Here is a 23,838-nt window from a genome sequence, read left to right on the forward strand (position 1 = left end):
GTAATAGCTAGTAAGGTTCCACACCTCCCAAGCTCAGCTGTACATCCATGAAAGGATTTGCACATTATTTACTGGCTGGTTCTTGTCCAGAGGAATGTTATTTAAAACCATTGATGATACTCTGCTGGAAGGAAAGCTTAGTTACTCAAACTTAGTTGGACTCCATACATAGAGAATAAAACGATGCTCTTTGATCGTGTTCCATGTTTGATTCCCCCCTACGTTTAGACCTGGCATCAAATAAACAGCAGCTCTAATCTCCAGAAGTCTTGATTTTTTTCTTTACCATGCTAATGGCTTCTTGCCTGGCTAACAGCTCCATCAATATATTGTATTTTCTGTTTCTTCAAAGTTGCAGCCTGGTTTGCTGCACTGGTGAAGAGACCTAATAAGAGTGAAATGCTCTTCAGGTCTCTGATATACTTCCCTTTCTAATAGACCACCTTGTGTTGTTTCATTAGGAGGCACAAATGTAAAGAATTAGGCTGAATGTACTATCCGGGTACTAGTGTGTCCTGTGATCCTCAAACAGAGTGACTTTAAGGATTGTGAGTTATCAATTAACCAACGATTACGGAACACATCGACTGTTCCCTGATGTCGCCTTCTCCTCAAATAGTTGTAAAATCGGGAGTACAGAGGGGATCGCTGGCGACCAGCGGGGACAGAAGCCCCTGTCTGATTAAGGGGCCAAGGGGCGTCCTGATCCAGCGTTGCCTGTGCTGGCTGTATTTTACAAAGGAAGCACTAGCGCTAATTGCAGATCGAATGATGCAGTATCATTCTGTGGGGCCTCTGAGAGACGTGTTGCTGCTTCAGAAAAGGTCCCTGGCTTAGAGAACGGCCTCCTTTTTTTGTGTAGAGACGAAATGGGATTTTTTCGCCCCCCCCTCCCGGGAGGATTGACTCCTCTGGCACTCTTCACAGAGGTGCCAGCCCTCAGAAGTCGTCCCGCCACAGAGAAGAAAGCGGGCGGCCCGAGGCCGCCCTCCTTGAAAGGGCTTGAAAAGGAAGCAGCGTTCCTCCAGCCGGACCGGGGTCGATTCAAAGGCACGGGGGGGAGGGGGGGGTGGTGAGGGGGGGGGGACACACGCTGGCCACCGGCCCCCGGGCCCTCGGTTTCGTGTCTGTTCCGTTAATCCACTGGCACTAGAACAGGGGCCGCCGTCCCCCCGCCAGCCCCGCCGTGCCGTGGCCAGACCGGGCTCCGGATCAGACGCCGTAATTCCCGCAGCTGTCGAGCGCCCGGGCTCCGCGCGGGCGACGGCGCCGAGGGCTAGGCTAATTGGCGTCTCTCTGGCCACTGTAGCGGTTTAAAAAGATGGGCTTGTCCTGGTTGATTGTCAGGGATTAGTGTTGATGTTGTGGATCACCGTCCTGGTTGGGAAGGTTTGATCCAGTTCTTTTCGTGGTCTTACTTCGGAACGCTTGAGGGACTGGCTGCTCTCAAATAAAATGCTTGTGGGCTTCGAAAAATAGGCATATATGAACTATGAGCTGATCTATATGATCTTTGATGACTTTGAACACCAGTCTGTGCTTTCATTATTTACTGTATTTACAGTTTTAAAGCACTTTTTTTTAGAAAATCCATTCTGGAGGTTTTTTTTAAAGGTGCATAACAAACTTCAACCACAACTGATCTATGAACGTTGTAATTTGTGATTAACTAATTGGTGTATCATATTCAGTTTGAGAAATAAAGGACGCTGGAGTGCTCTGATATTATTTTAATTTAGCATTTGCTTCAAATGAAACATGAAAAGGCAGCCAAAATTTTGCCTGGCCCTTCAAAATTGGTCCCCAAATCTGATGTGAACTCTTTTATCTGTGCGTCTCAGTTTAAGGTGTGCCCAAAGAGCCAGTGTGTGTCCACCCCTGGCCACCGTACCGACCTGTTCCAGAGGGATCCCGGAAGCGTCCTCATCACCGACTTCTTTGGTAGCGTGCGCAAAGTGGAGCTCACCATGGAGACCGTCAATCTGACGTCACCCATAATTCCAGAGGAGGATCAGTAAGTCAACCCATGATTCCCCTGTGCTTGTGGATAGTTGTTTTTCAGTCTCTTAGTACTTGCTTCACAATGTACATTTCAAATTTTCACTATTTTCTTGAGTATCTGATGGTCTCATATGAAATTTAGTTGTGACTAGCTTTTAGTTGTGACTAGCATTTTCTCAAAAATTGATATGTTCTGTAAACTTAAAATACGACCACAAGGACGGAGTGTAGCACAGTGGGTAGGGAACTAGACTTGTAACCGAAAGGTCGCAGGTTCGATTCCCGGGTAGGACACTGCCGTTGTACCCTTGAGCAAGGTACTTAACCGAAATTGCTTCAGTATATATCCAGCTGTATAAATGGATACAATGTAAAATGCTATGTAAAAGTTGTGTAAGTCGCTCTGGATAAGAGCGTCTGCTAAATGCCTGTAATGTAATGTAACATTAACAGAGGGGTCCGCACTGGTGGGCCACACTAAGATTTTTGTAGGACGGAGTGTGGCACAGTGGGTAAGGAACTGCGCTTGTAACCAAAAGGTCGCAGGTTCGAATCCCGGGTAAGGACACTGCCGTTGTACCCTTGAGCAAGGTACTTAACCTGCATTGCTTCAGTATATATCCAGCTGTATAAATGGATACAATGTAAAGTGCTATGTAAAAAGTTGTGTAAGTCGCTCTGGATAAGAGCGTCTGCTAAATGCCTGTAATGTAATGTAATGTAATGACCGAGGACAGAAGGGATTTATACATACTTGTTTGGTTGGTAATTTACAATTTTATGCAACTGTGTGTTTAAATGTATACTGTTAATGATAGCAGTAGACCTGATTTGCCGCCAGGGAATGTTCTAGAACTAAAAACGGTTGCCCCTCCAGCAAACACGTTTAGCACTCCTGCTAAAGGGAATGAGGCTGAAAAAGGAAGTTGCAATTAGCCTGTTTTCAGGCTGTGTTTACAAATGAGTGCAGTAGCCCAAGCGCCATGGAAACGGGGCTTTGGAAAGGTGTAAGGCCTACCACATTAGAAGCCCTGATGGCGGTTTGGTACAAAGCTGTAATGGGGATATTGATTTCCTAATGGCCCGTTAGCAATAGCAATCAACAGTGCTAATAATTTGCAAGGTTACCGTGGCTGCTATGCAGTTTAAGCTGTGTAAAATGATGCAGATGGCTAATTAGAATATCCCACATCGGATGAGAGGACTTGATTATTAATTATGTATCCATTTATGTTAATTATTAATTAACCAGTGGGGGGTTTGAGAAGTAAGTTTGCTTAGACTTAGAAGTATGTGCGCTTATTGATGTATACCTAAATGTATCCCAGCCCTTTATCTGACTCTGAACTTGTGGACCTTGCATTCAGCGTTTTAAATGAACCATTTTCAAGAGGCAATCGACTTCTTTTGCGTTTGGATTGTTGCAGTAGTGATAAGTATTTAGTAGCAGTAATTAGTAGAAGTAGTAACTAAAAGCTGTAATCTTGGCATTTACTAAGGCATTTTTTTGTTGTTCCATAGATTTATTTCTTCATACATTGTGCCATTTGGTTCACTCTTGATAATAAGCAGGGTTATGAACTGGCAGTCCTCTCCACTTTTCTGGCTGGAATGATACTGTGCTGTACGCTTGTCATCTTATCACGATTATCATGTGATCCTCAGTGCTCCACTGTATGAGGGATATCCTCTCTACAGTTCTAGCGTGTCTTTGGATGTGCACTTTGCTCGTCTTTGGGACAACTTTTGGGAGAACTTATCTCTGGCAGCCAGACAGCCCCAGCCGATGCAGTCTTAAGTGGCCTGAAACCTAAACCTAACCAAATTTGACAAGACCAGTAAAGAGGGTTTTCATGGATGGGGTTGCATGCATGAGGTTCTTTATTGCTAGATGTGAGAGGTGACATCAGCCAGCCGGCACTTTTTTAAACTTACTGTAATGCTTACTCGCAAATTTAGTGAGTTAGTTGCAAAGTGATTCCAAGTTTAGTTCTTTAATGCAGTAATAGGACTGTGCAGTTGGACAAACTTCTGCCTCAATTTCGAGCTCAAGTCTTCTTTAATTTGTGCAAGAAAGAAGTTCAGTATAATTTCAAAAGAAATGTGGCTGTTGGTTTACTGCATATGGTATCTTAGATATCATAGCACTGAGTGGTTAATAATATGGCAAAATCAAATGGGTATTCCATGACAAATAGCTGCTTTTTGCTACCAGCAGGCTTTTCATCAATTTAAACTAATTCTGAATGATGTTGTATTCTAACGTCCCCTTAGCACTTCATCTAGTATCAGAAATGCTGCTGGGTGAGTTGAATATGTTCATCAGAAGAGTTGACTGTGCCAATAGTGCAATTGATTCTAACACTTTTTTTTTTTTTAGACCATCTACCATTTACGCTGTTCCTGGCACTTAGCTTCAATCATCGTTTTTCAAGTGTGACTGCTGCTCTTATTGACCATTTTCAGAGCACCGGTTTGCTTTGTTTTGAATAAGTGCTTTGGATAATGGTGTCTGCTGAATGAATGTTGCTGTAATTTACATGTAATGATTCATATGGATCTTAAATGACTCAAGCGCCTGCTTATGTGGTCTGGGAGCACCTGTAGGTACTGCGTGTCCTATCTAATCTTAAGGAACAGTACAGATGAGTTTATGCAGGAGTTAACCACCAGATGGCAGTAGTGTGTCTTGTATTAATCTTGCTTTCCTTGGTATGCTGCGTCTTCTTTTTTTTTTCTTTCTCACTCCAGGGTGATCAAGGTTTTCATTATATGTGAAAGTGTTATTCAGTCTGAGGGGAATTATGTATTTTTGTGGTTACTTTTTGATGATGGTATTTACATGAATTCTTACAAAAAGATAAATGAAACCCGAAGAAATGTTCAAAACCTGTCCTCGGGGACTTGCACCAAGGTTAAACCCATTTTCAAGGCTGTGCTTATTCATACTGAATGTGAAGGTCATGAAAATAAGAGGCAACATTAATCTGTTTGCCATTGCAGCTTGGTATAACTGCACCCATACCCAATTTAACTTTTCGCACAGGATCCCTATATCGGTTTGGCATAATCCAAAGGAAGACACTCTTCTACGGATATTAATTTTTAAAAAATCCTTTAATAGCAAACTTAATATTCAAATTGGGCTCAGAAAAAAATCAACTCAAGAAAGAATGACCCAGATGACATTCGTGTGGGGCTTTTCGCCGCTGTGCCCACTCGCATAAACTGCAGTTATCCTCGTAGCGTGGATTTGTCCCCCGCGTTGGCCGCGCGCCACGTTTTTGGATTATTTAACAGCGGCTGGGAGCAGTGTTCTGGGAGCCGGGGGCCTGCGGGTTTATGTTAGTCCTGAGCGTGACACTGAACCTAAATTGCTTCAGTATGAAATCCACTGGCTGCATACGAGCAAACATGCTCGTACAAGGCGAGCGATGCAAGCGGGCCCGGATAAGGGTGTTTGCCGCGAAAATAATGCATTGTGCTAATCAGGTAATCAGAGTTGGGTTACAACTAATTAGCATCTCGAATTAGATTTTAGTTGCATTGAGCAGCTCTGTCCTCGGGGCACGATTGTTAATGAACAAGATGCTCTCGTTTTCCCCCCTTCTCCCATTGTACTGACTTTGAAACTGAATAATTCAAATACATTCCAAGCGTCTAAACGGGGAGAAGGAAAGCCGCAGCATTACAGAGGAAGCTGTTTGCCGGCGCTGTATGAAACGAGCAGCTAACGGTTTGTTTTTCACCCTGTGAAAACATTTGTATTCTTGTTAATTTGTGCGTAGTGTATAATTATGATATTAGCGTGCGGCGAGGAACCTGCTGACGCTCTGGTTCCAAGTTCTGAATGGAGGGTCTTTTTTTTATTGAAGTCCACAGTGCCAGTGGAGAGAACAGTAGGATTATGTCCTTTATTTATGCATGTGTGTTTTTAAAAGGCGGTAAAAATGATAGAGCTCTCCCCTTTTTATCTTCCTTTTGAGGGCGAGACTAGATTAAATTTATCCCCTGGTCTCCCTTCTCTTTTCCCTTAAAGGTGGAATTCACTGCCCATGACCACTGTAATAGCACTCTGAAAATGAGTTTCCTCAGAAGTATTTTCAAAAATAATATTTCTTTAGTTGTTTTTTAACCAATATTTTTTTTAACTCGATTTGATGCAGAATTGTATGTGCTTTTCTGTCATTTTATCTGCATAGTACATCATTTTTAACTGAATAATGTTATGAAGGAAATATATTGTCCTCCGGTACTTATTTTGTATTTTGGCAACGCAGTCATTTTGAGCCATTCTAGCATGTTCCGTTGTTGCGTAAAAAAACCACATGAATCTTTTAACAGTAGTTGTCTTTGATTAATAATTGACGTTACATCTCTGCTCATATTTCATGGCCATTTGAGTTATGTTTTTGTGCTTTTCTTCAAAGGCTTGGGTGATTTGTTTTGGGGGGCGAATGGCAGAGCAGCACTGTCAAATGTGCTTGAAGATGAAACGGAGCAAATTGATGTTTTTGCACCTTCAAATGGTCCCGCCTCCCTTTCGGTGTTCAACCGAAGCGTTTGCATGTCAGCGCTTTGTTAAAAGGCGCGGATGTGAAGACGGACTGGTTCAGCATCCCGTTCAGACACATTACAGCACGCGCAGTGTATACGGGACGGTCTTAGCGATCAACCGTGTGGCTGGAGGCATCTACAACAGAAGAGCCAATGAAGTGCCTTTGTTCTGCACCAAGTGTGGATCCGCTACTTTTCCTGCTGGTAGTATACAGTTGAAATGTGATTGTGATTACGGCAGTATGAATTGGAAATGGAAGATTGTTACCAAATTTTATTGGCAAGATTATTTTATCACTCTCTGGGTAAATTGGCTAGATGTACCTTGGGTTTCTGGACAACATAGGGAAACTTGGCAGGTTTTTATAAGCCACATTAGGGCATCTTGTTACGCATACATCACAGGTGTCTACTACAAAACCCAATAAATTGTAAACTGGGGACGCTAGAAAAAGTGCTTTTTAGCAACCGTATGATGTAGAGCCCTGAAGCATTATAAGTAGGGTTATATTCTGGGGCGGAAAGCCATTCACCCCAGGCTTGACATTAATCAGAAGCTTTGTATCCATGTACCAGGTACTCAAATTTAAATCCCCCCCCCCCCCCCCAAAATTTAATTAGAGATTGCGTGTATATTGCAGGTCTCAAACCTGCTGGCTTGCAGTTTGATGGCGTTTAAGATTGCGCTTGGCCTTGCCTCTCCACTTTAGTCCTGAGTGTTAACTCAGCATTTATTCTTCAGTTCTTAAGCGGCGGCTTGCTACATGGCAGCGCCTGGCACTGTGCGTTCAGAAAGAAAGGACCATTTGTGCTTCCAGAAATAGCCCGAGGAGGGTAGGAACCAGCCATCTGTAACAGTTCAAGTGGATATGTAGCCACCAAGGTGAAACCCTGTCTTTCTTCCTCACGTTCATCCGCGTTTCGAGGAGGAGTTTGCCTCAGAACCTGTGCCTTCCCATTAGCACGTAATTAAATTTGTACGAGCGGTTATAAAGAGCCGAACTGTGAAACTCAATTTGATTAAACAAATTGTGGCTTTAATTTAAGCGGCACATCAATGAGCTCTCGGCCGAGTTGAGGGCTGGACGTTAAATGCACTTCTTTTTATCCTTGCGCTTGCGATTACATAGCCTTCTGCAGTTGACTGGTAGCCCACTGGCTAATTCCCAGGCGTAGAATTTTGGGAATGCACCGTATTTAATGGTTTATACAAGATTGTGATTTCGTGTAACGTAGTTAAGCTGTTGCCTAGGCGTCATTCGTGATTTATTTGTGTCAAAAATCATTCTGCTCTATTAAGCTCTTGCGGCGTTCTGTGCAGAGACACAGTACGTGTGCTTATACACATACTAAAACCAGTCCTCATCTCAGTGGAGGGGAATGTGCCCAAATTTGGCCCGGCCTGGCCCGGTGCGATGTGACGAGGTGCAGGTTCTGTACAGGTCGGAGAAGCGCGGTGCGCGCCGGTGTGAATTTGGCACGGTGGGCGGCCGTGAGAATGGCAGCCCTCATCGTCCGGCTAAAGAACAGCGCCTTCTCCTGCTGCCGGGAAGCAGCTGACCATGGACCTGCTTCCAGTTACGTCTGAAATGCAAGAGCGACCTGTTGGCAGAAACATCTCCCACAGACGAGGGGAAATTGCTCTCCTAAAAAATGAGTTTTTATTCATGAAACCTCACGGAAGAATGGCATTATGAAATTTTTTTTTTTTTTTTTTTTTTAAATCTTCGCAAACAGGAAAAGCCTGTCACGTTTAGTGTTTTCAGAAAAATTCAGTTTTATTAATTTTTTTATTTTTCGTAAGCTTCTGTGTTTTAACGTCTGTTTTGTTGCATTGATGAGGTCTTCCCCTGGCCAAAATCCCCCAACAGAAACTTCTGTGTCGAATGACCGGATATTAAGGTATTTCAGTTGGAATAATCTACCGAGCTCCTTAAATTCAGCCTGGTGTGATTTCCCGTGAAGTCACTCAGAAGTTTAATGAATAGTGCTGCTTACAAAGGCATTGCCACATAGCGCTTGTGCGATCACTGTCCATATGAACATAAGTTTTATATGGAATATGGTGGGAAATATAGTGCATTGGGAAGAATAATATTTTGCCTACAGAGGAGTCACCTTGAGAGATATCAGAAGCAGTGTGTTTGGACTGTGCTGGTGTGTGGACAGGGATGGCCGTTGAATATAAAGTATCCCCCTTTGTCCATTAATTGTATCAATGTAGACATTAACAGCGTGTCAGCCTTGCTCCCTCGCTGCATCATAGACTCAGAAAAGTCATTGAAATGTCCTAGAAAATGCAAGTCTGATGTAAGAGGGAACACTGCGTAGCGTTTCCCTCTGTGCGTAGACCTGGACCAAAGTGGGTTTTGGGATCCAAATGCTCTTAGCAGTGGGGTTCAAGCAAGATGAAGAAAAGTGAAGTGGTTGGTAGCAGAATTTATCATATTAGATTTCATCCCACAACACGGTGACACGTAGGGGACCTTGGCGAAATTTAGCCCACAGGAGGGTAGCTATGGGAACGTACAGTGGTGGAGAGAGGACTTATTTGTTTAACCCTTTGAAGAGCAGGTTTTTTGTAATGTTTAAATAAAAAAATAAAAAATCCCAAGTCGGTGTTCTAGAACTCCATCTGTCTCAATTACCTGTCGTGATTGTGACATCAGCATCAGAATGTTCAGTTAAGAACATTCTAATCGCGTGTTTGTGATGTCACGCCTTTTAAAGGGTTGAAACATTTTTAAATGCAGCTCTTGATTTTCAGAGTGGCTGAGGCGAGCCCTCCCTTGTGTAATTTAGAGCTCTATATCCGGAAGCCCTGCCACCTGTTTAAACCCCTCAGAAGTTTGGTGCGAGGCGGCAGCGGGCTGCAGCAGACCGTTCGGGTCTAGCGGCGAGCGGAATAATGAGCCAGCTCAGGTGTGAAAGCGTCTCCCTCAGTGGCTTGTGGGAAAGGGGGCAGAGTTTTTAAATTCTCGGCCCTTCTCAGGCTGTAATTGGAAGCCGGCGCTGAGACGGAGGCACAGGTGCCGTTTTTTTGGTTTTCATTTAGGCGCGATCCCCGCAGCAGCTTTTCCGCTAATTGGGAAGGGGACAGACTCGGACGGCTCGACAAGCTGCTGCGATAACTCAGACCTGAGCAGATGCGCTCGCAGTGCGCATTTCTCACTTCTGCCACTGTGCTTAAAAGAGGAGGATTTGTAATATCAAAATATTTTTTTTCATAAAATGAGTTAACTTGGTCCAGCAATGACACAAATGGATTTTATACTTGCATTCAGGGATGGCTGCTCTGCCATGATCTAACCAATCGTCTTGCCATGGAGGGCCGAGGGTATGCAGGTTTTCATTGCCACCAGTCACTACACCTGCTGATTTCACTAATTAACACACCCTCAAGCAGAGACGAGGGAACTAACAGAAATGAGAGAAATCAGCAGGTGACGTGATTGGTCGGAATTAAAACCTTCATACTCTCAGCCCTGCGCGGCCCCTGATTGGGCACCACTGATCTAAACTGTAACTGCATGTGGGGTTATGAAACGGGAGAGTTTCTCTGTTCTTTGACTGGGGAGTAGAAATCCTCACCATAACACCACTCCCGAACCAGTCCGCTCACGTTTCAGTCAGACGAGCAGTTGTTAGTCTGAGCCGTGGTATCCATTTTGTTGTGCGTTATTTATTTGGATGGCTTTGCTAGTCAGAGGGTCACCTGTGTATCATCCTGAATTTGATACGGGTTTTTTTGTATGGCGGGGGCAATACGGCTGTGCTCCCTGTGAGTTTTTCGGTGCGAGGCTCCCGTTCTCCGGTGGAAAAGTGTAAAATTTTCTATTGACACCGTGAGCTTGAGAGAGAATAGAGAAATTGAAGCTGGCACTATGCGGAGTACTGCTGCTCAAGGTCACCGTGGCGACCCTGCCAGGCAGCAAGAAATAACAACTGTTGCTTTCTGCTTTTTGTTTTTAACCACACCAAAAGTAAATCCCACTCCCCCCCGCCCCCCCGCACAGAGCCACAGCCACGATTTTAATTTCGGAAACTGCTGGAGTATGAAGTTGGGACAGCGCAAAATTCCGCTCTGTCTACACCTTGCAATTTGGCGGGCCCCAGCCAGGAGAGATTATCTGCAGAGCTTACTGGGGAAGGCGGTGCTGTGTAATTTTGTAAAGAGGAGTCAGGCTGGGGTGAAGGTTTGGGGGTGGGCGGGGCTGAGCTGGATGGGGACCCGCTGCTTGTTTCCCTCTGGCTGGGTTTAGAAGAGAGGGCCGAGCTCTTTCGCTTGTTCCATGGCTCCAGGGGCTTGTATCACAATGCAAGGTTACTGAGTTCGTGGGTACTGAGGTAAACGTGGAACAGTTTCTGCTACAGTCATGTTCTATTGAGAGTGGTCGGGTTACTGTTATCCAGCCAACTCGTTCGTCTCTGTGATAAGGTTCCGGGTCCAACACACACCAATGCATAATCTCAACTGTTGAACACAGCTATGCATACAAACATGCTTACACACACAGCTATGCATACAAACATGCTTACACACACAGCTATGCATACAAACATGCTTATGCACACACAGCTATGCATACAAACATGCTTGCACACACACGGCTATGCATACAAACATGCTTATGCACACACAACTATGCATACAAACATGATTGCACCCACACATGGCTATGCGTACAACCATACTTGCACACCCACAGCTATGCATACAACCATGCTTGCACACCCACACATACACATTCATGTCGACGCACACACACACACACGCACACACACTCGTGCACACACGCACACACGCTCAGGCACACACACACACACACACACACGCAGGTGAGGGAGGAGGAGAGGAAGGGGCTGTTGTTCTCGCTCTCTCAGGGCCTTCTTTGAATGTGAAGTTTGCTCGGCTAATGGAAGCAGGCCTAATGCGGCGCTCCCCCGTGAGCCCGCAGGACCGTTGTCTTTCCGCGCGCCGCCCATAAATCTGCTCCCCTCTGAGTCCCGGGCCTTTTACTGAGACCGGCGCAGGACTCTCCATCCAGACCTGCTGCTGCTGCTGCACCTCCCCGATTGCCTCCGGAAGTGATGGATTGTGCTTGTGCTTGTGCCCGTGTGTTTTTTAGGGGCGTAGCGGGTGGGCAGAGGACTGAGGCCCAGTCGTACGTGGACCAGCTGCCTGTCGCCGAAATTATCCACCAGGTGAGTTTCCCGGGTTCACTCACGTGTTTGGTGACTGTTATTTACAAGCTCTGTGAATCGCTCACATTGATACACTGCGTTCTCGTCTGTTCTGTGGTGTGGAGCTCAGCTCCTTTCTTGGGGCTGTGAATCGTAACGCACCGTAATTGTGGTCACTGAGTTAATGGTTCGTGACTTTCAGGTAATTGAATAGTTTGGGTTTGTCAAACATCGATGTCAGCAGTGTAAATTTCTGCCATTCGTGTGCACCACCTTGGACATTGCGGTACTTTAGTGCAAAGCAGTAAAGGTTTGTGTTTTATGCCTCTTAGAAGTTTTTTGCCTCTGTGAAGTGAGATGTTTATGTTCTTTGTTTAGGCTGAAGGCCAACTTAACCTAAAATCAACATTAATGCTTTGTCCATATTTCCACAATCTATATGTGACCAGAAACATGTGACGCATGAAGTGAAGTCGCATTGCAGCATAAAGGGTTGTTCAGTGTGCATTAGACCATTCACATCACTTTATGACCAGAACAATGTTTCATTAAATTTTGCATGTAACACACAGTGATTCTTCTAAGAGATAGGGATTCGAATGAAAATATTTTTTCCATGTCTACAGCAAGGTAAGAGCAAATGAGCAAATGGTTATCCTGGACACATTGAGCCTATTACATACATGGAAAAAAATTAATATTTGTTAAATATTGCACAGGACAGGCAGTGATTCTTAACTGAACAGAAACTCTTTCAGAGAAAACCCTCTTTATTATTGTAATCTTAATTCTCATATTTGGAAAACATAAATGTGTACACCATGCATTTGTTCTGCAATACGGATTAAGGACAGTGTTTAATAAAATATCTAATATTCCAAAGTAACTAAGTGCGTAGAGAGGGGCATTCATGCAGATGTGCTAGTGAGTGTGCCCCCCCCTCCCTGCATGCTAATGTGACGGATAGAAACAGGCAGTAGCACAGACTCTAGCATGGCGGGGGCTTCCAGGACATGAGCCCTATCCCACATATCTCTGTCTCTCATCAAAATTCTGCACCTCCATTACCCAGCATACCTTTGCCTTTAGCCTCTTCCTGTCCTGCCGCTTGGCTCAGTCGAAGCCTGAGAGAATATTTTATGAGAGCAAACAGATTCATTAGCTTGAGCTGCACCGGGTGAAACTGACAGATTTACTGACTGAAGATTTACTTTGTTCTGAATTACTTTGACCGAAGCAGACTTTTTTTTCTTTCTTTTTTTCCTCTCTCTCCCTCTCTCTCTCTCCCCCTCAGGCGATATCTCAGCCTGAATAGATGCAATTAAAACTGAAGAATTATTTGAGTGCAATAATCTTCATGAGTTTGTCCTGAACACTGAACACTTTTTATTTCTTGTTAATTGCATCTGTCTCTTATCTGTTAACAAACAGGCTCAATCACTGAACCTGGCACTCATTAGACACTCCCACTCTAAGTTAGGATCTGCAAAAACAAAACCATTCAGCTCATAAAATGTTCCACTCGATGGGCGCTGAAAAGATGCACCTGATACTTTAGTCTTGTGCCCAAGTATGTGTCTGTTAGGCTGGTGATGTATCCAAAGATGCACCTGATAGGTTGGTCCTGTGTCCAAAGATGCGCCTAATTGGTTGGTGTTGTGTCCAAAGATGTGCCTGATAGGCTGGTCCTGTGTCCATAGATGCACCTGATAGGTTGGGCTTGGGGTGCAATAGGCTTTGAGATATGTCTTTGCACTTGGATCTTGCCAAAGCTGAAGGGGAGATCGAGCAGCACAGAGCACTACCGGTGAAAACATGGATGAAAGGCCTGTGTGGGTTTGTATAACATGAGTGCCTCCCCCACACTGCTACAGTGAACAGTAAACCTCTGTAGGTCAGGCTTTACCTTTATTTGCCTGTTTATAAAGGGATACCTTTTACCACTTTACAAATCATACAGAAATACTCCTCACATCTCTGAGGAGAGAGAGCTAGAACTTTCCTCTCAGCAATATCCCTTTCTCTATCGTATAGAGCATGCAGAGAGTAACTTAATGATATGGTCCATGTTTTTTCCCCACAATGCAAGAGGTTTGGGACCAGTGCTTAGAAATGGCCTCAGCACAAGGCGCAGTGCTAGGAACAGAAATAACAGGTGAGACCAGCGATGAACCATTTTCTCCCAAAAATGTGTTAAATGCATTTTTCTCCCGAGTCCCGAGGTTAGAGAACAGTGACGCTTCGCTTCCCGAAATCTGCTCTGGGCCAGACAGCGTCTTAAATCTTTGCCTGCATGCCATCTGCACGAGAAGTTCGGGATTACGACACCAGATCTTTCACATTCACTGGCCATCTGTAGCATTAACTCAAGTCAGTTAAACCCCCACGGGAACTTTCAGTGTGAAGGAAGGCTTTTTTGGAACTTGGGAACAACTTGGGGGGGAAAAAAATCACCATAGCTAAAAAGCACAACTTTCTGTCCCAGATCACTGAGTCACAGAGTAGATGTCCTTCATTCTTGGAGTGCCGTGTGTAGAGTGCAAGCTAGGTGTTAGCTATGCAGTAATGTAATAAATATACAGCAAATTTATTTATTCACTTTAAGGGATTTTATGCTTGTGAGCCTGTGATGATGGAGTTTGCTGCTTGGCGGGAGTTGTTAGCGCCTTAGAGGATTGTTTGTTAATGGCCTGCTTTATGCTCTGTATGTTTTTAAACACCTGGGAGTGATTAAGGGACACGGGTTTGTTTGACTAGCTCAGCTTGTAAGCTCAGTCAATATTTAGCATCAAAAATTAAGTCATTACCGTGCTATTTACCGATGTGAATGAGCTTCAATGAGCTCCGCAAGGCTTATCAGGACTTGATCCAGGAGAAGAGATAACCCCCCCGCCCACCCCCCCCCCCCGAATCCTAGAGCGTGATGCTAGAACCGCGGCACTGCAGCGCTCGTAGGCCGTCGCTAACGCACGCGTCCTTTCGAGAGGCTGGCAGTCGGCTGGCTGCACGCGTGCGCTTGGCACCGGCTGGTCCCTGACCCCCCAGAGGAGCCGCTCCGTTGGCAATGAGATGAGCCTTACTGTGCAACTCCCCCCCCCCTCCCCCCAACAATCCCCTGCTGCACTACAGGCCACAGTTTGGCTCCTGTACAGGCGGGGTTTGACTCCAGACCCTGGGCCACTTCACAGACCCGGCGCTTCAGCAGGTTGCGCTATCCCGCCGCTCGTTGTAGAGCTGCGCTCGCCGTAATTCATTAGCTTCTGAATACAGTTTTATCGCAACAGTGGTTTCTCGATGGCGAAGGAGGGACCCTTGGAGAGCGGTCCGCTTTCATTCCGCGGCCCGGAGCGATCCGTAATTTCACTTTCCGTTTGATTTTCCTCCGTCTGAAGCATGGTTCCTGAAGTAGCCACATCTGCGGGGTGCGTTCGCGCGCTGCCGCCTGCGCCGTAGTTTCTGAAATGATACGCCGTGGAAATGGGACTTGGAGTGCCGCTCACGTTGAGGACACGGGAGTGTATTTCCAGGGAGTCTGTGCTGTAGCCACGACCAAGATCATCACTACTAGAGTGGGGAGAGCCACCTGCTACTCAACAATATATGCCAGCGAGAAGATACGCCATTTTTTTACATTTGGACAATTGTTTTGATCCAAACTATTTCTCTTAGCATGGTCAGTCTAACCCTGCTGTTGATATGATTTCAGTATATAAGTGTCATGACACTGGGTTATTAAAAAGCACAGTTTATTAATTTCTTGCAAAATTTGATTCAGGCCTTTGGAAGTTTCAGTATTTCCAAGTTTCTTTTGATCAGCCTCTCTGAGTTTGGTTCTTTTTTAAATGTGCATAGTTTGTATTTCAATACTTTGCATTAAAGGCATACTATGCAGGATTTTTTTTTTGGATAATATTATGAAATGACTATGCTAAGGCATAGTCTGGCAGGATGTTTCTGGGCGTGGTGATTTTTTCTGCATAGGAAGGGGTGGGCGTGGGATCATGCTATTTAGCTAACATTATGTGTAGCCAACTTCACTGACAAAGATAACAAAGTTGCTAACAACTTTAAAAAGGCTACAGATAACTTAATGGAAAAGTCATTCAGTTTACATGTGTATTAGCTTGCTATGATGTACATGTGGCCTGCTAATGTTACTTATTCCACTTACGATTATATCCCAATTCTAAGTAAATGTCCAGGGGGTATTTTCAGAAAGCAGGATTACTGAGTTTGCTGGATAACTGTGTGGAGTAAAACCCAGAACAGCTCTTTTTCAGTCCTAGTTTTAAGGGGTGCACTCAGTGTAAAGATCGTTATTGTAACGGCCTAATTACATTTACAATCTATATGGAATCATTCATGTTGTTAAGAATGCTATTTTCAGTATCTCTGACCACCTCACCTCTTCGCTTGACATTTTGCTTGAAGCGCTCAAGTGTGTGTCCTCAACAGGTGTGGGTGGGGTTGAGGAGAAAGGAGGTGTGAGTGAAGTCTACAAACACAGAGTCTGCAGGGGCCACACGTAGTATACCTTTAAGCAGAGACGATCTACCAGTTCCCAGCATTGATACATCGTGGCAGAAAATGTTTTGGATTGAACCTTTTTATAAAATAATTTACTCAAAATCATGATAAATATCTATCTGCAGAAAATAAATACAAACATCTAGAGCTTGACATATGTAGTACCCTGCTATTTTAAAGAAAACAACAGAGAAAACAAATGGAACAACTTATTTAATTCAGTCGTGGGAAAAATATTGGGTCAAAATGAGTTCTCTGCATGTGAAATTTATAACTGGAAAGGAAACTTGATATATTTATTGAATAATTTATGTGTATATTTATTTCATTGCTTGCTGCTGTGTATTTACCGGCTATGCTAACTCCTGCTTTCCCCCCAAGGGGCTTATTCATAATCCGTCTGAATGCGATTTATAAAAAAAAAAAAAAAAAACCTGGGGTCTTTCATTTTTTGGAAATGACAAGTTAATGGAAAGAGCCGTCTTTGGGTTTCCTTTCAACACGCGCTTTCATGCTTTAATTCCTCAACTTCCATTTAAATCAGGCAAATGCGCCAGACGCCTGTCATTTCCCTTTCCGACGTCGGCGGTATCGGAAAAATAAAGTCCCGGGAGTATTCAAGGTGTCACCGTGGTAACTACTTTCTCAATCTGTCTCTCTCTCTCTCTTTTTTCTCCCCCCTTTCCTTTTTTGAATAAATAGTTGATTAATGTGCCGGCTCTCTGACAGCTGTCTCATGCTTGAGATGAGGTTAGCCTCGCCGTGCCTGGGGCGCACCGCATTCGAATCGATGCTGCGGGGGGGGGAGGGGAGGCGGGCGGGCGCTCTACTGAAGGTACAACGTTTTTTCTATTAGTTTTGTCTTCCTCTGATGGTTCCTCTTCACAGCTCCTCTCCACGATATCCAGTTTGTTGTTTATTGCCCTGACAGTTTGACATTTTACAGGCCGTCTTGTCTTCAGAGAGTCGCAGCCATTGTCTGAAAACGAGCGGTTAGACCGCCGTTGTCACGTTGGGAAGATTCCGGCGATTTGACGCTAATAGCCCGAGACGTTCTCGGCGACTTGAGGGCCGACACCGCGAACGCACAAACGTCTTTCATTTCAGTCATTATGACTAATGAACTTTAAACCCCCTCCGGCAAAAAAAAACAAACACTGCTTGTTTGGCTGATTTGAGTGATCGCTCTCAAAGTTTTAGCAACTATTTGTTTTTTTTTACTTCTCTCCGAATTTGAGTTCCCAGTCATATTTGAAGGCTTTTCTCATCACTGTAGCGTCCAGTGTGACTTTAGGAGACTGCTCCCCGGCCCACGCATCAAATTTACATGCAGCCAGCCATCACGTTGAGTCATTCAGTAGGTACAGATAGTCTGCAGCCTTGAGGTGGGACTGTATCCTGCCAAACGAGCCCCTCTGTCCCTGGGTGACGTTATTGGCAGTTGCACCCGGGGCCACATTCGGCCCTGGCACGATAGGGGGGGCTCCTGTCTGGACCGTGGGCTACGTCCCGCATCGACAGCTAGTCCCTTAACTTTGTACTCCGCCCAGGAGGCAATTGGCATGTTTTTCAACAACTTGAGTCGTGGACAAATTAGGAAATGAGGAAATGAGAGTTAATTGAGTTTTAAAGGTCAGTAATTTGGATGCGGCAGTTTCGGCGCTCGGTTAATTGGGAAGACGCAGGAAGTGATGCGAGCTGAATGGAATCGCGTAGGCGCGCCTCCTCGGCTCGGCGTCCGGGCCTGAAAGGACGCCGGGGGGATGACGGTGTTTTTGTTGCCCGTCTAGACGAGACGCGCGGTCGTCTTTCTCTCTGCCCGTCGGCTCGGCTGACGCGGCGGCCTGTCGCACCCCGTCCATCAGACCGCCCTGTCGGCACCCGGCGCACGCCGACCGCCGTCTGGCCGCCACGTTCACGCTCCCCGCGCCGGAAGGTTCTCTCGACTTTTTTGCAGCTCTTTTCCAACGTTCGCTCGGCCGCTGAACTTCCAGCCAACGCGATCGCGGTTGTTCTCGGCGTTAAAGGGCCACCGCCGCCGCGTACCGCTACGGAAGATGACCTTCAGAAAGCGCACGGCGCCCCCGCGCCTGTGTGCCCGTTAACGCCCGGGCCCCTGGGTCGCACAGGGACCTTTGTGGAAGGTGACGAGAGCGGCCTTCAAAAGGCTTCCTGTGCATTCCGGCTATATGAAGTGTGGCTTCAGCAGCACCTCAAGTGTGAAGAAGAATAGGAGAGAGAGAGCCTCTTCCTCTTTCTTACCCTTAAAGGCTTTGTGTTGGCTTTGTATTGTGTTGGACTTTCATTATTTCCGACGCATGGTAATACGGCTTCAGCACTGAGCGGGTAAAAGCAGCCCATGATGCTTGTGCACTGTACAGAGCCGTTTAATGCATGTTGCTCGTTTGGAGAGATTGACGGTTGGTTGCTCGTTTGGAGAGATTGACAGTTGGTTGCTTGTTTGGAGAGATTGACAGTTCTCACTGTCTTTTGCTTGTTATCTCTCTCACTTTGAAACAGCAGTAAGTCAGTCATCCATGGATGGTTTTGAGAGAAACATCTCATTCTGTAGAAACCAAGGACATGGTTATTCACTAAATTAAATTTTTAGGACAAACTAGGCAGGCGTTCTCTCAAGGTGTGGATATTGAGAGGGTGGGTGAATATAAAAAGTTTGGTGGTGAAACTGATAATTAACACAAAGTCTGGAGCCTTTACCGTGTCACAATTCAAGAAAATGCAACTTTGCAAGCTTTGACTTTTTAAGGCAACTCCACTGCTGAAACCGTTTATAGGAGCCATTTCATAAAAGTGTGCTGCAAAGCATCATTAGCTTCAGCCTCTTTTGTGTTTTTGGTAATATGCAGAAACAAACGAGGAAGAGCTGATAGGACTAGGGCTATTAGGACCGCATGTACGGTAATTAGCCCGGACCAAGTTACTGTGACTGAGCTACACCGAAGTCTGATGCGCAATAAAGCTAATCTTCGGTGATTTTTGCCGCCCACTACATGCGGAAACTATGAAATGAAAGTCGATGGGGGAGGAGTGGTCTCCGGCAGCACAAAACACGGGGACCCATTCTTTCCTGAAGCGCTGAGGTTTTACAATGAGAAGCGAACGAGTGCCATTGTGTTGACGTGACGTGATGTAGTTTTGTGTTTTATAACCGTATTGTGTGTTGTGATTTGTTTTTTTTCGTGCGGCTGTGGGGGCACTGAAACGGAAACCGAAATGGATTTCTATCAAACGCGGTGATGGAGCGTCACGACTCTCTCGCCCCCTTTCGCGTGAGTCACCCCCCCGCGTGGGCCTGGGCCCCGTGCGCCTCGGTAGCAGATTGGGGTTCTCCCCTCCCGTGTCCCCCCGAGTCGTGACTGGTGAGACTGGAGGACGGGACGGGCGCAGATGAGGGAGACTCGGGTTCCCCACAAACTGCAGGGCTCATATTCGGGCGAGAGGACGTGTGGGCACGGGTGCGGGCACAGGTGTGGGCACGGGTACAGGTACGCTCGGGTGGAAGCAGATTGAGTAATTAGCAGAGGGGCGTATCCTAAGCACGTGACCTTGTTATTCTGGACCGTAAGGAACTGCGAAGGTACCTCAGGGTTCAAGCGGAGGACGTACACGCACAGATGGTAACCCTCCGCCCTCCCCCTTGCTCTGCAGCGGGCAGGGTCACGCAAAGGCCAGATTACTTCCAACCTCACGATCAAGCTAAGAACACAGGCACGCTGCTGCATGTTTCTAGGGGGTTTCTGCCATCCTGCTCCACTGTTGACCCAGTGGCTGTCTTCGCTAATGAGGGACTGCATTACTGCACCATAGGAGTCTGTATCGCCGCATTTCATGCCGCTGCATGTTTCCTGTGTGAGGCCATAACGAAATACGCCGTGCATTACACACGCCTCACTTACTGATGGCGAGAAGGTCACGCGTTGAAAGCTCAAACATGGCACGTTGGAGACAAGCTATTTTCTGTATTCTCAGAAATGAGGAGTGGAAGTTGTAAACGTGCTCGCGTTGCTCGTACTGTTAACAGAGAATGCAGGGTTCCGTTCTCTCTTTCTGCCTCTGTCCGAGAGCTGAAACGGCCGCTGTTGAGCTCGCGTTTCCAAAATGCGAAGCGGAGACGCAGTCGGAAGGAGTTTTCGAGGTCAAACCTTCCGTTTGTAATGAATGTAACTGAATACCCTCCGGTCCGCCGTGCAGTGTCCATGGGCAGATGCGTGGGCGGAACATCCGCCTGCAAACGTGGCGGGGGCTGTGGGCGAAATCGGAGGCGCACCCCACCCACCAGGGGGCGCTCTGCGGCGAGACGGCGTCGGCTCCTCGTCCGTTTCGTCCACCGACTCTCTCATTGAACGGCAGAGCTCCTCATGCCCCGCTTTGCCCGTAGGGCTGGCCGGGGCTCTGGATTAAATCCGTCTGATGAGTTTTCAAACCCTTAATGCCTCGCTAATCAGAAGTCCTTAATTGAAGCCGTTGTTTCTGGAGAAGTGTTCGGGCCCCTTTGTGTTTTTCTTTCTTTCCCAGTAATTGTGATTTCTAGCGCGACGTTCGCGGCGCGGCGTCGGGACTAACCGCCTTTCAGACGGCGGGCGAAGCGCCGCGGCCCCGCATCCGTCTTGATTACGGCGTCGGGACGGGAAAGGCCGGCGGCGAATCCCGCGCACACCGCCACCTCTGCCGCAAGGCGACGAACGAGAGTGGCTAACAGATGCCGGTCGCGCCGTCGTTCTTAAAAACAACGCCCCGAACCCCCCACCCCCCACCCCCGCCCTCACCCCCACACATTCTCACACGTCAGGAACGTGACCGTGGAGCCTGAGCAGGTTTTGTTTTCAGAAAAAGGGCAGAGCAGAACGCAGGACTGTTACTCGCCCAAGTTTCACGTCGGTTCTCAGGGTGATGATCATACAGCTTTAACTGTTTGTTGTGAAGCGGCTCGTGTATGCAGTCCAGGTGTGGTTATGGCAAAGAGGGGGCTACCGGTTCAGTTGAAAACCTCAAGTTAAACGTGCGCTTGTATGAAATGTGTCCTTGGCTTGTGCTGTGGCTCAGAATGAATCATGTGCACATTCATGTCGCAATGTAGCGGAAGGCAGAATGGAAAGCTAAGCGCTTCAGATCAGCAGCGCTTTAGCGATTGTACTGTGCTAGCTGATGACATCATGTGCAAACCTTACGTTGAGCCTCTGGGGTTGAGCCACTGTGCCTCTCCAGAGACCGAAATAGCACTCCTAATTGCAGTTTGCTCCTGTATGACTCTTCCCCATGCCGCCTGCAGGCAGTTTCCACTCTCTGCACTCACCGGGAACCTGCGTTGTTTCCCACAATGCTCTGCGCTTCCTGCACGGAGCCGCCGCCGCCGTCTGACTGACGACTCTTTCCTCTTTCCTCTTCCTGCAGAAACCCAAGCTGAAGGACTGGCACCCCCCGGACGGCTTCATCCTGGGCCTCTGGACCCTGATTCTGCTGGTCTTCTTCAAGACCTACGGCATCAAGCACCTCAAGCACATCTTCTGAGCCTTCAGGTGCCCCCCGGGGAGGGGGGGGGCGGGGAGGAGGGAACTCACCCCGCTACCGGACTGATTTTAGTTCCCCGTCCACCCCTCCCCCCAACCCCCCCTTCCTACCAGTCTCGATGTTTTGATGGGGAATACACTTTGGTAAGGTGGCACGATTGGCAAGGCGGTGGGTGCACTGATAGACCCTCCCCACAGCAGACGCCAATGGGACGGGCTTGAAAACGCCCCTTTGCCGGGCCGAGACTTTAGCCGGTCTGAGGTGGCGACACACTCCGCGCCAGCGCTCCTCTTCCTGCGCGCCAGCGCTCCTCTTCCTGCGCGCCTTCGCCTGCGTTCGCTGAAAGGACTCCTCTGAGAGGGAGGCAATGAAGCGGCAACACCAGCGCCGCTGAAGCCTCATGCAACCGCCGGCAAACAGAGCTCCGCGGAACAGGCGGGCTCTGCCAGGGAACAGGCGGGCCATGCCAGGGAACAGGCGGGCTCTGCCAGGGCACAGGCGGGCCATGCCAGGGAGCTGGTCTACCGCTGGGGATTTAACCCTCAAAGCTTCACTCATAAAGGCTCCCCTCGTCACTTGTGTGTAGTTGTCGTTCAACTTTTTATCTTCCTTCTCGTAATTTGTTGTCTGCTGTTTCGTGCGCGCCCTGTGCCTCCGTTCTGGGTCGGAAACAACGACCCCCCCCACCCCCGCCCCCTTACCCACTGCACCGGGGAAACGTTCAAAGCTGTAAATTTCATTTCGCTGAAAGCTCCCCTTTCTTGCGTATTTTCCGTGCTGACCTCGCTCCTAAGCGGGAGTGGAACGCACTTGGCGTCGGCCCCGCTCACGGGCGCGGAGAACGGCGCTCCCGCGCTCACCCCCTTTGATGGATAATCCCTTCCACCCGCTCCAGATTTTCTCCCATTTGCAAGTCGTCTCCGTGGCCTGAGCGGCCTGTCCGCGGCGTCGCGGGGCGGCGGCGAGCGTGATGGATGTCCGGGACGGCGGCGGCGCTCAGCCCCGCTTCGTTATACCGTCTGTGACAGCTCTGGTATTGACAAATTGGATGAAAAGGCGCTCTCTGGCACCGGTCAGGTTTCCGTCCAGCTCCCAAGCCCAGTTGCTCAATGAAGGCATCAACAGGGGGCTACTGCGCCCATGCCAGTGACTGGCCTGTCTCTCATTCACAATTCCTGTACAAAGGTTTTTTTTTTCTTCTCTTCTCTCCTCTCCTCCTCCTCCTTTTTGACATTTTGCATGTTGTGTGCTCAGACTGCTGCAGTATGTAATGTATTGAAGCCGATGCTGATGAACCTGTCTGGAACTGAGATGAAAGATCACATGAAAGCTGCATTAAAGAATACGTTTGACCATGACGGGGGGGAAAAGTGATTTTTTTTGACTGTCAGGTAATTTACCGAGAGAATTTTCCCACTAGTCAGCTGAATTCAAATACTAATATTTCAACAAACGACTGCCTGTTGAACCACTTTGTCGCTGCAACGCATTTATGGCCTTAAACAGGATGTCGGCGCTTGATCACTTTGCGCGCATCATCCACTTGGACGCTGAAACGATGCTTCGTGACCTCATTTCGTTTGAAGTGTTCGCGCGAGCTTCCACCCGCGCGTCGGGGAACGCGCATTATTAAGAAATCTCTTCGTTTAGTCCATCTTTTAGCGTTTCGAGTGCCTCTTCTGCTTAAATCGGTTCAGCCGCCTTATTTGTCCCCGCGAGGAAAACGCGACGCTCGACGGGCCTCCCCGGCGCCGACGTGGCCGCAAACGCCGGGGGCGTAAGTGGGGTTTATTAGCAGAGCAAGACTCGCCCTCTCGTGTAGTACAAACACATCTGCCAATATTGCTTTTCGCTCCCGTTCGTAAAAACGCAGAAGATCCAAATCGGTATGCAGCGCGCCCCCCTCCCCCCCCCAACCCCAGTCTAATAGACTATTGATTCATTCTCTCTATATTCTCTGATATTTCTTCAATAGCGTTTTGCTTGCGTCTCATAAAGCGAACTTGAGCGAGGTCGGTTCTCTGCTGGGCGCCGAGGCCT

General features: G+C 47.3%; 1 protein-coding gene across 2 annotated transcripts in view; it reads left to right on the plus strand.

Moving 5' to 3' along the window:
* pigk (phosphatidylinositol glycan anchor biosynthesis, class K) overlaps positions 1–23,156 on the plus strand; it is a 31,708-nt gene extending 8,552 nt beyond the window's left edge. Inside the window, exons 9-11 of one of the 2 annotated variants that reach the window (XM_064338159.1) lie at positions 1,842–2,014; positions 11,688–11,763; positions 21,682–23,156. In XM_064338159.1, coding sequence (XP_064194229.1) covers positions 1,842–2,014; positions 11,688–11,763; positions 21,682–21,798 — 366 coding nt within the window. In that variant the 3' untranslated portion in view covers positions 21,799–23,156. The remainder of the gene's footprint in view (positions 1–1,841; positions 2,015–11,687; positions 11,764–21,681) is intronic. The other variant, XM_064338160.1, reaches the window with a different exon arrangement.
* The last annotated feature ends 682 nt before the right edge of the window (positions 23,157–23,838 follow it).

Source organism: Anguilla rostrata, chromosome 6, assembly GCF_018555375.3.
Source record: "Anguilla rostrata isolate EN2019 chromosome 6, ASM1855537v3, whole genome shotgun sequence".
Taxonomy (NCBI): Eukaryota; Metazoa; Chordata; class Actinopteri; order Anguilliformes; family Anguillidae; genus Anguilla; species Anguilla rostrata.